At 42.5% G+C, this 13,766-nt stretch overlaps 1 protein-coding gene across 1 annotated transcript in view; it reads left to right on the top strand.

Annotated features, from left to right (window-relative positions):
- Window positions 1-13,766, top strand: part of DNAH9 (dynein axonemal heavy chain 9) — a 480,799-nt gene that overhangs the window by 83,501 nt on the left and 383,532 nt on the right. Inside the window, exons 18-22 of the mRNA XM_090059292.1 lie at window positions 193-415; window positions 2,753-2,919; window positions 6,016-6,886; window positions 9,278-9,408; window positions 11,141-11,267. Of these exons, the coding sequence (XP_089915418.1) occupies window positions 193-415; window positions 2,753-2,919; window positions 6,016-6,886; window positions 9,278-9,408; window positions 11,141-11,267 (1,519 nt within the window). The remainder of the gene's footprint in view (window positions 1-192; window positions 416-2,752; window positions 2,920-6,015; window positions 6,887-9,277; window positions 9,409-11,140; window positions 11,268-13,766) is intronic.

The following is a 13,766-nucleotide window of genomic DNA, read 5'->3' as shown; positions in this document are numbered from 1 at the left end:
AAGCATGTAAGTAAGGGCTTATTGAGCTGCAGTTTTAAAGCCCCAGTTGAAGGAATTGGACAGGAAGGAAGATAGCCAGTGTTTCAAATGACCATTCCTATTGATTTTTGTACCAATCCAAATGTCTGGGCTAAAGCTGATAACCTGTGTAAATATAAATTGCTCTAACTGTTTTTCTCCTTTTTTTTTTAGTTTGGCTGACCTTGAAGAGTTTATAAAAATTGCTGATAGAGGTTTGGGCAAAAAAGTTGAAAAAGGAGATTATGATGGGTTGGTAGAGATTATGGGTCACCTGATGGCTGTTAAAGAAAGACAGAGTAGTACTGATGAGATGTTTGAGCCCTTAAAGCAAACCATTGAACTACTGAAGATATATGAGCAAGAACTGCCAGAGGAAGTATATAAACAACTTGAGGTTGGTACAGAATAATGACCAGTATACAAAAGTACTAAATAATAGACACTTACTTAAAAGACGCATACATTTATGTTACTTAATTTTTAACCACCTGCTAATATTAGCCATTGATTAGACTCTTTTGACAACTGGGTTGCAGAAAATCTATTGTGGATGGGTCATAGCAGCGCTATTTAATGTTGCATTGAGATTTTCATTTAAAATAGAGATAAAGTCTTTTGTTTCTTATGAAAGGCATAGCTTTTGGCTGTCAAAACTTGTAACAATTCCTCTTGAAGAACATAATACATTTTTAAAGTACAACCCTTTATTAGATATGATTTATAATTATTTTTATAGGTCCAATGAGCCATTTTTATGAGTGTGGTACTAGGGTGGTAGTGCTTGGTGGTAATGCCTATGTTCAGAGCATTAGTTTAAGGTCTTATCTATACTACAATTTTTTTGGACATAGATATGTTATTTATGGGTGTGAAGAGATCACATCCTTTTACTGATGTAGATTTATGCAGACAAAGCTTATCAAGATACAGGTATGCTACTGGAAAAGGTTTTCTACAGCTTAGCAAGTGTGATATATACATGCAGAAAACTCTTTTCCACATTTCTCCTAGGAGTATCTGCCAACATAGCTATCTTGTTACAGCTGTAGCAGCAATAGCTCCATAGTGTGGACAAATCTCTGGATTCTGAAGATGTGTATTTGGTTCCTACATCTTCCAAGTGCTTTCTGACTGACCTTGGTTAAGTTACCAAGGGCAGGCTTTTATGGGTAGCTAGGTACCTAAACATGTGGATAGGAACCTAGACATTGTTCAAAATCATACTACCAAGCTGCCTTTAAGAACCTGGCTTTATCACTCTGAGCTGCAGTTCTCCATTTTTAAAACATAGGTAATAGATCTTTATCACTCAGAGTAGCTGTGGGGGTATGCTAAAGATTGTGAGGTGCTCTGAGTCATGTTATCTAAGTTATTAAAATAAAAAAATACCTAACCAAAGGCTTATTTAAACGGCTCCCATTACAGCCCTTGTGTTGGTCATTAGAGCTAAAGCAAGAGCTTTCTAAAAAGTGCCCCTCTATTATAAATTTATGGAATGATAATTCTGTTTTTGTTCTCCAGGGAGAGCTGTGCTGTGTATGAGACTTGGCTTTGACTAAACTTTTCCCTTTTTTAGTGTTTGAATTTTTGTGATTATAGTAAATAGAGCACATAATTTCTTTGTAAGGAAGCTGAAACACCAAAGCTCTCCTTAGGATATTGGAGCCACAAAAGTATTTTTTCTTACCAGCAACCTGCTGGCTTCATACAGCTAAATAAAGTACAGATTTCCCTTGCCAACCCCTGAGGTTAGGTTCCTGAAAGTTCCCATGGTTGGCAAAACCGTGGTTGGCAAGACAAAAGGCTTATGGGAAGGTGGCAGGCTGATTCATGGCCATGGAAAACTGTGGTTACTCAAAACTGTATACTGTGGTAGCCAAAATGGTATATGGAATATTAAGCGTGGATAGTCAAATCTGTGGTTGGCAAAACCATGGTTGGCAAGGTTAACCTGCACTGATTGCTATCTTTTCAGTACAGAAAGAGAAGTGGATATGTTTCTTAATGTAATGTATCCAGTATGTAATGTTTCTTAACGTAATGCTTCCAAGATGCTGCAAAGAAGGGTGTGGTGATGGCAGCGGGTGCACTATGCATGTGTGGTAAGCTTACTACACATACATTCACCACTTGTGACTGGTGTTCTCAGTGGTGAAGGCGGGGTGCAACTTCACTACATCACTGCACCCTCATACCCCTGTGTCTGCTCTTGAATGAGCACCTGTCTACCAGACAGGCTGGTGCTTTTGTAGTTCATGTGGTTGGAGATATTATAACTGGTAAGCAGGCCCAAGTGTTTTGAGTAGTGTCAGACAGAGAATGGGTTCTAAAAAAAAAAGTAGTCCAAAGTTCTGTTTTAACTGTTCCTTTTTTTCCTCATTATTTTCCTATTGTGATTTGTACTGGGAAAAGAAATGGAATAAGGGAAGTGGCCTCATAAAAATAAAAAAAAGAATGGAAGCAAGATATAGAAAACTAAACAGGGCATTTTGGAACAAAGAAGGTTTGTATGTGTATAAAGGGAGCGGGGAAGCTCTTAACTTTCAAGGTGGAATAGTTCAGTTCTGTTTTAGTAAAAGTCATGTGTTTGCCTTTATATAATGATAAAACTATCCTTATTGGGTAAGAAAGTAAGTCTTGTGCTTTTCCAGCATTGTAACTATAAAGAGATCAGATACATATTATATCAAGTGGAAAATAGTGTCTGCCAGCTTTTAAATTTTGTTTGTAGGAGCTGCCAGAAAAATGGAACAACATAAAGAAGCTGGCAATAACTGTGAAACAGCATGTGGCTCCTTTGCAGGCAAATGAAGTGACAGTTCTTCGCAAGGGCTGTGCAGCATTTGATGTTGAGCAGCATAAATTTAGAGAAAAATTTCGCAAAGAGGCACCATTCAGGTATGATAAAAAATGGCATGACAAGAATCACAGAGAGAAAGCCTTATTAGGACATTTCTAAGATGCCCTTAAGGGCAGATATTTTAACATTTACTTCTCTCTTTTTATTTGGTTACAAGGCCAGAGTTGATATGTGTTATGTCCTCTCTCTGGGGACCCTGTCCTGTGTTATTCAGAGGTTGGATTCAGTGAAGCTATTTTTAAAATATTCAGAAATTTCAAAAGATTTTGGGGTCTAAGTCCTATTTTCAAAAGTGACTGGTGTACATAGGAGCAGTGTCCGGAAAGGACTGATGCATAGGAAAGGACTGGTGTCACTTTGAGGAGTAGAATCGTGGCTTTTATATGATTTACGGTAATATCCTGATCAGCAGTATAGATATCTCTGTTTATGCTTCAGCATGCCTAAAAATGTGTATCTTGCCCCAGGAAGGTGATCTGAATTGACAGTTAGGGACCTAGAATCCTTATGCAGCAACTGAGGAGAGCTAGGCGTCACCAAGAAGTGATTCATAGCACCTATTGGCAATGAGCAAGCCAGTGGGAGATGTTAGGCATAGAGGAGGGTCTGAGCTTCTGCTCCTCCTTGGAGTTTAGGCACCTGACTCATGGGCATTAAGACCCATTAAGGGTAGAATTCATTGCTAAAATGCATAACTGAAATTATACAGTTTTTAGGCATCCAAGTCATCCAATGACATTCTGTTTTACCTGGCAGTCAAGGTGTTAGAGCACCTACTCAAGTCAGGAGACGTCTTGTGGACTCAGATAATAGCTTCACTTCCCTTTGAGAGAATCTTGATGTCCCTTATCTGAATCAGTTGACCACAGACCAGGCAGGATGGCATGTCCTGTCCTGCTGACGATAAGCCACTTGGCAGCCAAAAGGAAAAGTGTCCAGGAGATAGAAGGAAAACACGCAAGAGGGAATCTAACAGTTGTAGCTTTGGGACATGGATGTTGTTCTAGAAGGAGGTTTGAAACTCCCATGAGGCTGAGGGCAGGGAATTAGAACCCAGATTTCCCATGGCCTCAGCAAGTGCTCTAACCACTAGGCTGTTTGTAGAAGGGACTGTAGCAGTTCTTACTGTATTGGTGCTGACCTGATATGCCACTGATACATCTGTTGTCCTCTATAGACTGTGATGCTTATTGCAGCAAATTAGTTTACTGTGCAGTTAAGCAGATGTGTAAATGCACCCAGTGGGTCAGAAGCTTCTGGACTGCCCTCTATCTTTTTTTTCCTCAAGGATTATGATACTAGTTCAACTTCAAAAGGAGCACTGGAGAAGGCCCTGCAAAATGACTGACCTGTGGTGATTAGAGTGCTGTACTGGGAAGTCAGAGAGATCCCTGGTTCAAATCCCATCTATGTGAGGATGACATAGGATTCAGGACCTTTGTCTCCCCCCAACATGTGCCCTAGGCTGTTAGCTGTGGGAACACATACACAGTCACTTTTCCTTCCAGAGGCTAAGACCAATAGATGCAAGTTCTAGCCAGCTCCATTTGCAGGCATCTAAGTTTGATGTACATATCCACAGAAAATGTGTACAGGCTATGGCTGTTACTGCACTTGATCAATGTAGTTGCAGAGTTGCCCAGAGCCATTTTATTCATTGGCATGTAGCCCTGACATGCAAGTGCTAAAAATTTTCTATGAACAATGGGAAAAGAAAAATATGCCATCCATAGTGCATGCCAGTTATATACATAATGGCTCGATATTTAGAATAATCTTCCAGGAACTCCGAGACCTGAGCTTTATGCACTTTTGATCATGAGGGTATAAGTCTGTATTTCACATCTCACTTTAATTGCCATGCTATAGAAAAGTCTGAGTTATGGGATTCCCCATCCCTGCTGCTGAAGACAGGCCACTAGATGGCTAAGAATGCATGAATACTGAGGTCAGAAGCAGAACAAACAAGGGGGAGCCTGACTTGATAGCACTGTGATAAGTCTCCCTCTCCCAAGTAGCAGAGAAAACCAGGATTCCAGTCCTTGATCCTAGGTTATTTCTGTTTTTAAATCAATGATTGAGTAATGTATAAATCATTCAGGGCTCAGGGATGAGAAACTCCATAAATTTCAGCTCCCTGTGCCAGGAGCCTCTGATTCCCCTGTATCTGGAGCCCTACTGGAGCTGCCCCAGAATGCCCCATTGGAGTTGCCAGGTGCATGGTTGAAACTCCCTGGTTGGGGAAGCCCTTGAAATGTTTGGGGCTGAGGACCAGTTGGACTGGGGGCTGTCAGGCTCAGCTTGACAAACAGCTGATTGTCAGCCTCAGCCAGGACAGCTCAGGGGCTTGAATCAGCCCCAGTCCTGTCTGCTGCCCAGGTTGACAATCAGCTGAGTCTCAATGCAGGCATCCCCAGCTCTCCAACTGGACCTAGGACTGTCAGGGATGGGGGAGGGAGAGTGGGGAGACAGCAGTCAGCTGATTGTTGCCCTGGCCCAAGGGGCAGCCCCAGGTTATGTGGAGCTCTGGGCACCTGGCTTTCAACTTGCCAGTGCAGAAACAGCCTAGGATCATTATCCTGGGGTTCCCTTTGCACTAGTAAGTACAAAGGGTGCAGCTTCTCATCCCTGATCCCAGAATTTGTCCCCCCGATATGGGTGTGGCATGGGACGGGGTCAATTGTTGGGACTGGGGATCAGATCCCATCATGCCATTAAATGGACATGTTCCAAGAACCTTAACATTTTAGTTTCTTTTGCCAGTAACTTGTACCTCAAAGTGACAGCAGGTACAGGTATCTGAAAAATAACTAGACACAAAGAGGGAAATTTGCTTTTGGGTTATTTTTCCATAAGAAGCTAAAAATGTTGCTTACAATGTTGCTTTCCTTTTCACTACTTTTTATCACACAATTTACTCTTTGTAGAAATTAAAGGTAGAAAAATCACTGACTTTCAGGGTAAGTGATGAGGGCACCTCATGATTTGAAGCCGAACGTCAGTACCACTATGTGGAGTATCCAGTGGAACAAGTTATAGCTGTTTCATCTCTGTTTTGTCTCACATAAACCAGTTGGCTTATATTTTGTTTACAAGTGATTATAGTCTTACTTATGGAGAATAATTCTTTCTAGGTTTGATACTGAAAATCCTTACCAAATACTGGATGCAAACCACATTGAGATTAAACAAATGGAGTCAACCATGGCTTCAATTTATGAATCAGCTGGTTTGTTTGAAGTCGGTGTTCCAGATTATAGACAGCTAAAGCAATGCAGGAAGGAAGTTTGTCTTCTCAAGGAACTCTGGGATATGATCTCTGTTGTAGACTCGAGCATCAACGATTGGCAGACCACAAAATGGAAGGATATTAATGTTGAAAACATGGACATTGAGTGCAAAAAGTTTGCTAAAGATATTCGAAACTTAGATAAAGAAATGAGGGCGTGGGACGCTTTCGTTGGGCTGGACAATAGGGTAAAGAACACCCTGACATCTCTGAGGGCTGTGGCAGAACTTCAGAATCTCGCCATTAGGGAAAGGCATTGGAACCAGCTGATGCAGGCAACAGGTGTGAAATTCACCATGGATGCAGATACTACTCTGGCTGATCTGCTGCAACTCAACCTCCATAACTTTGAGGATCAGGTTCGCAGCATTGTGGATAAAGCAGTTAAGGAAATGAGCATGGAAAAGGTCTTAAAAGAACTTAAAACAACCTGGAGCAGCATGGAATTCCAGTATGAACCTCACCCCCAGACAAAAGTTCCCTTGTTGAAATCTGATGAAGATCTAATTGAAACTTTAGAAGACAACCAGGTACAGCTGCAGAATCTAATGACTTCCAAGTATATTGCCTTCTTCCTGGAGGAAGTATCTGGATGGCAAAAGAAGCTGTCTGCAGCAGACTCTGTCATTTCTATCTGGTTTGAAGTGCAGCGTACATGGTCTCACTTGGAAAGCATATTCATAGGCTCAGAAGATATCCGGGCACAACTCCCTGAGGTAAAAATCAGAAAAACAGAAATCATGTTTCTTTCAGTTTGGAAGGCATATAGGACAATCTTCTTTATTTGAACCCAAGTTGCTGGAATTACCCTGTTAACCACAGAGGGGCTTGCCACTTAACGTTTACTACTTAAACTGGTAACTCTTTTATTTGCCTAAGCTTATCTAGCAAGCCACATAGCTTTCCCATAATGGAAGTTGTGCTGTGTTTCCTTATTGGGTGATTCCACAAGGATGAAAACCCTTAATGGGCTCCCCTTTTCTTCTCTGTACTATGCAAATACAAAATTCTTTATGTGAATGCCAGGCTGCCAGCATTATTTGTTATACAAAACACATTCTTCCATTTACTTCAGAGGAGGAAATATGGATAATTACATAGGCAAATAGAAAACAAAAAAGTTTGGACTAGACAGTCCTGACAGGAACTTTCAAAATGCAATTACATGCAGCTGGGCCAGTTGTTCTTCTATTTATTCTTTGACAGGGAGAACACAAACCCGTTATATAAGAATTTTACTGTTCTCCAGTGACTTTTAAAGGAGTTTCCAAAAAGAAATTGTTTCCAATTAAGAAAGTATTTTTGGTTGGCTCCTGGTCTTTATCTGGACTGCACACACCTAGTCTGAGTTGGATAAAGCTCATATTCTTATGTACTGACATGTCAGAGTATAAAGCTTGCTTTTTCACTTAGCTACCACCATGTCTGTGTGGAGTACATGATCCCTGGTATAAACTGGAGTAGTCTGTGGGCTGCTTTAACTTGCAGTAGCTGTTAATAGCAAGAAGTGCTGAAACCATTGTTGAGGGTGAGCACAGTAATCCTGGCTACACCCACAGTTGTCCAACCATTCCCCTTATATCATCTTGCATTCCTTTCTTACTTTTGTCCTTGTCTGTCTGACCAGGTTCTCTTCTAGGACTTTCTTCCTCTAGTTGAACAAGTACCTACTACATTTTTGGTGCTAATGCAATAAAAAATAAAATGCACAGTGATAAAACAGCCTGGAATATTAGTGACAGAAAGCTATTACTATCTGATAGCACTTTGGTGTCCATGAAATCTGTCTATGATCTAAATCTGCTTTCTTACTGAATAAGGGTCCCCATCACAATAAGAACATGTCATCTGGCACTAATTTGCAGTTTCTTCTTTTTTTTCAGAAGAGAGGCCAAAATTCAAATACCTCTGGAGATTGGACTCCCATGGGAGTGTCTCTAGGGCAGGATGATAATATTTTCCCAAGAAGTGGGATGCATGTGTGTTAAATTCACTCGAAGTGAAACACAGAATTTGTTATTTACAAAGAAATTGGAGACCACTTTATTGAGTTGTTACAAAAATACTTGCAGGGGAGGGGGATAGCTTGGCACTATTGTGTGGTTTGTCATTAACTTTAAACAGAGCCAACAAGGCTTTTCATAGTTTCATAGTTGGTAGGGTTGGAAGGGACCTAAGCAGATCATTTTTTAATGCAGCTTTTATTTTTCACTGAATTGCCTGAGCAACTGATGAGCCTCACATAGGTGGAGAATTTAATTTGTTAGTGGTGGGTGTCCACATGCACTTTAATGTGCATTCGCCTATTTTAATGTGCACTAAAGTGTCACTAAAAATCTGTGCTTAGTTAATGCACATTCAAATAGGAGAATGTGCATTGTGTCATTTAAAAACCATGCTCTGTAGTGAATGTACATTAAGACAGACTGATGCACATGTTCCTAGTACCTCACAGTGGAGGCATTAGATTTAATGTGCATTAACTAAAATGTATTAATATATGTGTAGAGGTGTCCACTTGCTTCTCTGCTGGACACGTAGGATTTCCTCAGCCTTCCCTTTGTAACCAAAGTGTGGAAGGACCTTTCTCACTGGTAGTAGGTGTGTCCATATGAGTGACAGACTGACTACTCCTCATTTTGCAGCAGGGAGAGAAATGATCATCCTGGAGATGAGAAAAAGATTTGTTGTTCTTCCCATGGAAGGACTTTAACTGTGTTGAAGAGGAACTTCTGCTCTAAGACACTTCTCCCTTATCCAGAAGAAAGATACCAGGGGGACAGCCAAAGAATGCTCAGTTTCCTAACAAAAAAAAAAACCTGCATAGGGAAATGGGCTGTACCGGGGACCAGTTACTGAACAGATCCTTTAATACGTCTCTTTCTTAGATAGGTGGGGACCAAACAATGGGCCATGATGCCTTCTCTACTCACACAGACTGAATGACTTAAATGGAATGGTGCCAATGATGCTTTTTGGCCTAGAAGAGCACCCATTCCAGATGTATGGATAAGGCAGTAGCCAAGGGATCCTAAAGAATAAGTCTTTTTTTGGTAAAGAAACTAGCGAGTTAATAGTCAATATGGTTTCTGTTTTACCATTTATAGGACTCCAAACGTTTTGAAGGAATTGATGCTGATTTTAAAGAACTGGCCTATGATGCTAAGTTAACTCCAAATGTAGTTGAGGCTACCAACAAGCCAGGTCTATATGAAGAACTGGAGGATATTCAGAGCAGGTGGGCTACCCTTTTCTCTGCTGGCATACAGTGCTGGGTTTAGCAAAATTAAGTTGACATACCCTGTACTCTTAGATCTCTTTCCTGGACTGAGGTTGGCTGAAAACAGACTGCCCATCTCAATAATTAACTTATTCATTATTTTTTATTTGTGACAATAATTTATAACCCCAAAACTTGTTATCTCAGTGTTAAGGCTGAGCATTCCTGTTTATAAGAGGCAAGAAATTGATAAGGTTTTAAGTGCAATGTGAGCTCACTTATCTCATATATATTTTATATTAGGTATATATTTAGCGATCTAACAAATAATAAAAAATACACACATTTCATAGTTTCATAGTAGCTAGGGTCAGGAAGGACCTGAACAGATCATCTAGCCTGACCCCCAAGCATGACTGAGTCAGTGTTCATTTGACATCCATAATTACTAGGTATTTAAATTCACAGCCTTAATATTGCAAAGCTGTCTTTGATGCACAAAACTAGATACTCTGAGGAATCATGAAATGCACTGGAACGGATAAATATACACTTCACATTTAACATAGTGGTAGTTTGGTTGGAAAATGCACATTTAAAAACTTAGAGCATAGAGAGATGCATTTTTATCAGTGTGACTAGTATAAAAATAGTAGGAGACGTGTGATGTAAATCCCTAAACTAGGGTAACTTTACCCAGTCTGGTATAGAAATTAAAATAAACATGTTGAGTTACAAAAGCTGTATGTTCCTCATGAGGACTAGCTACATGCTATGCACGAGCTTTATACATATAGCTATTTTAGTTGTGAATCCAAAAATGTAATGAGTGTTATTTAAAGGGTTTTTTTTGTTTGACTGGTTGAGTTTTTCATATTCAAGGTCACTGAATGCAAATTGTTAAATGGGTGGGGAGCAGTGTCTGGAAGCAGGATGGGCAGGCAGGGCTGGGGCTGGGATTGGGATTGCAGGGCTATGATAGTGCGGGGCTGGGACCTGAGGCAGAGCCGTGATCCACTCCCCATGCACACCTGCCTGTGGAACCGGCGCTTGTGACAGGGGTATGTGGGCAGCAGATTGTGATTCTGCCCTGTACTGTGGTCCTGCACTGTCACTGCCCTGTGAGCCCGGATCCCAGCCCTGGCCCTGCCCACCCTTCCTGCTTCTGGATGCCACTCCTGCCCATCCATGGCCCTGTCCCATTCACCTGGCCATGCAGCCTTTCTGTGTGGGTCAATGGCTGGTTTCTGTGGAGATCCCTCCCACCTGCTCTGTCCCGTGCCCCCAGAAGTTGGTGCAGGGCAGAAGGGAAAGGGTGTCCAGGCAATGTGTCCAGAGACTGGCAGCAGCAGCTAGAAGGAACTACTGCTGTGAGGGCTGCTGAGAAGTGAGTCTGGCTGCCATGCCACCCTAATCCTGCTACGTGCCTGAGGGTGGCAGAACTGGCTGCATGCATCATGGCCCAGATTCCCCGCTATGCCTGGGCTGGGTGGGGCTGAGGGATGTGCTGCATGTCAGACAAAATCCCTTGGCAGGCTGTGTACAGCTTGTGGGCTGTATTTTGCCCAGACCTGGTATAATCCTCTGAGTACCTTACACATGATATCAATAATGATCGTTAAGACCCTTGCAGACATGAAATTTGTTTCTGGTGTCAGAACTGTATTTGTTCATCTGACCTGCAGTGCTAAATACTAATGGAAACATGTCTATTTATTCTGGACTGTATTTCTCTGCTTTGTTTCCCTAGATTGTCTCTGTGTGAGAAAGCCTTGGCTGAATATTTAGACACCAAGAGATTGGCCTTCCCCAGATTTTACTTCATTTCTTCTGCAGACTTATTAGACATTCTTTCCAATGGCACCAACCCACAACTAGTAAGTCTTATATGGTTTATCTTTTTATTTCCAAATTTATATTAATAATGTCATAGCGGACTAGACTTCAGAATGTTCTTGTAGCTTATTGTAGAATGAAATAATGTGTTTATTCTCCATTAGTGTAGATATTAATGACAATTTGTATATATTTGTTCTTAATTTATAACTGTCCATTAGATGGCAGCATATGCATTATTTTGTCTTGTCTAAATATTGGTATTCCAGATTGGTCTGGCAAAATTTCACTAACCATGGCCAGTGTATATTTTTGACAGCATAAGAGGCATTCATTGAGTTTTGAAGAAAAGCATTTTCTTTAAATATCTTAGTTCAAATACCCCCCAGGAATACCTAACCCCTGGATACCTAACCAGAGAATCTTGATATTTTCAGAAAATGCTGAGCACTCCCCCTTTAAGAGACACAGGTTGGGCAGTCTGAAATGGAGACACCTGAACTGTCAAATCACTTTTGAAAGTTTGTTGGAATATCACTTAGCAGAATTCATTGGTGACGTGTAGGGGGTGCATGCAGGTGCACATGCATCACCTGAGATTGGCCATGCCCTCCCTGAGAGAAGTGCCAGCAGCACTTCCGGGTTTGCCGCCAGGCAACCTGGCCGTAGGCAGCTGCAGCAGGGGCGAGGGGAGCACTGGGCTCGCAGCTGGCTCAGCACAGTAGGCAGGTAGGTAAGATTTCTTCAGGGGAGATGGGGGACAGGAGTGGAGATCATGCCACCCACAGTGCAGGGCGTAGTCGGGTAGGGGCAGGAGTGAATCATTTACCCCCACCCCTGCCCCACTCCCTGATGCACTGTGGGGATTGTCCACTGGGCTGGGTCATGGGGCAATTGGAGCCCGGTGGCTCCCACCACTGGTCACACTGCAGGGGAGCCGGGGGAGGGGTGGCACATTCCCCCAGCCCCTTGGCTCCAATGCACCGTGGACCTGGACGAGCCGCTGGGCTCTGATTACCCCACGACTTGGCCCGGTCAGGGCCCCATTCACGGTGAATGGGGCCCTGGCCAGACCAGCTAATAGAACACGTGGAGCCCGGTGTTCTTTTCAGGGTGGGCTGCAGCTGCCAGGTGAGCTGGGCTCTGCCTGCTCCGTGCTTCGCTGCAGCCTTTGAAAGCAGCAGCTGCACAGGTGCAGCAGACCCCAGCTCCAGCCCCAAACCCGATCCCTGCCTGGTGCCAGCCCCAGTCTCATTCCCTCCCCACCATGACCCCTTCCCCTCCCCCGCCCCTTCCCTCACAGACTTTTGCATGGGGAGAGGGTGCGCATGTGGCCACACACAGACCCCTCCAGCCCCAGCCCCCCAGTCGGTGATCAGCTGCTGGGGGACCCCTTCCCCTGGTGGATGATCAGCCACTGTTGCCCCTGCAGTATTAGGAGGCACCAGTCGCCCATGGCAGAATTCATACTTCTGGGTTTTTGCTTCTGACTAACAGACTGGTGAAAGTCCTTGGTGGAAGTCCTTAGGCTCTTGAGTTTGACTCTTGAAAGCAGTGATAGTGGGAAAGGGACAAGATATTGGTCACATTGTGCCACTTTTGGTACATTGATAGCTGAAGTTGATGGCAGTGAACTATGGCTTTTTATTTTACCTAGTTACCTCATAAGAGAAAGGGCCAAGGCGGGCAGCACCAGGATGCTATGCAGTTCCTACAGTGCTGCCGAAGGAACTGGCTTCAAGCAGTGCTGCACTGAAATTATCAGATTTTCCTTTCTGCATCTGTATGTATATGTATCATAGGTTATGGTGGCAATCGTGGTTGCTGTTATAAACTCCTATGTACCCTTTTTTTTTTCAAATGACAATTCAAGTTGTTTCATATTGGCAAGAAAACTTCTTTGTGACTTCAGTTGGCTCAGGGCTGGGGTGATACTATACCCAGGGCATTGTATGTCCCTACATTGTCTGATATGTTCAGTTCTCCTTGCACTTCCTAGTGTATATCTGGACAACCAGTACTAGCAAGGATATAAAAGCTAGTGATGATTTTTAGATTTAAGGCATCCAAAGGTATAAAAGTAACTAGGGTCGAGTCCACTTTTCTTGCAGGTGGGGAATATACTTGAGCACATTCAGCAGAAGAGTAATAGAGTGGCTCCAGGACCTGTCTTGTAGTGGGAGGAAACTGTTTGGGAAGCAAGTGGATTAATTTTCTTTCTGGGAACCTCTCCTACAAAGTCAAAGGGACTCAAAAAAAAAAAAAATGACTGGAGTCAGGTGGTGATACTTCGAAGAGGTTGTCCTGCAGCCACACCATTATTATTGCCCTGACTGGTTAAAAATGAGTCTGAGGAGTCCCATCAATTCATGGAAGTCCTTCTTCACAAAGCAGTGTTTCTAGAAACAGCAACAGAAAGGGCCACACCGTGAAGACATTTAACTGCACAAAATATTGCATCAGACAATAATATGAATACTGGGATAGAGCAATGAAGAACCACATTATAGAGCAGTGGTTCTCAACTTTTTGAGACTCAA

This window comes from Crocodylus siamensis, chromosome 8 (assembly GCF_052110815.1).
Source record: "Crocodylus siamensis isolate JL-2025a chromosome 8, ASM5211081v1, whole genome shotgun sequence".
Lineage (NCBI taxonomy): Eukaryota > Metazoa > Chordata > Crocodylia > Crocodylidae > Crocodylus > Crocodylus siamensis.
This window is presented reverse-complemented; position numbering and strand designations above follow the sequence as displayed.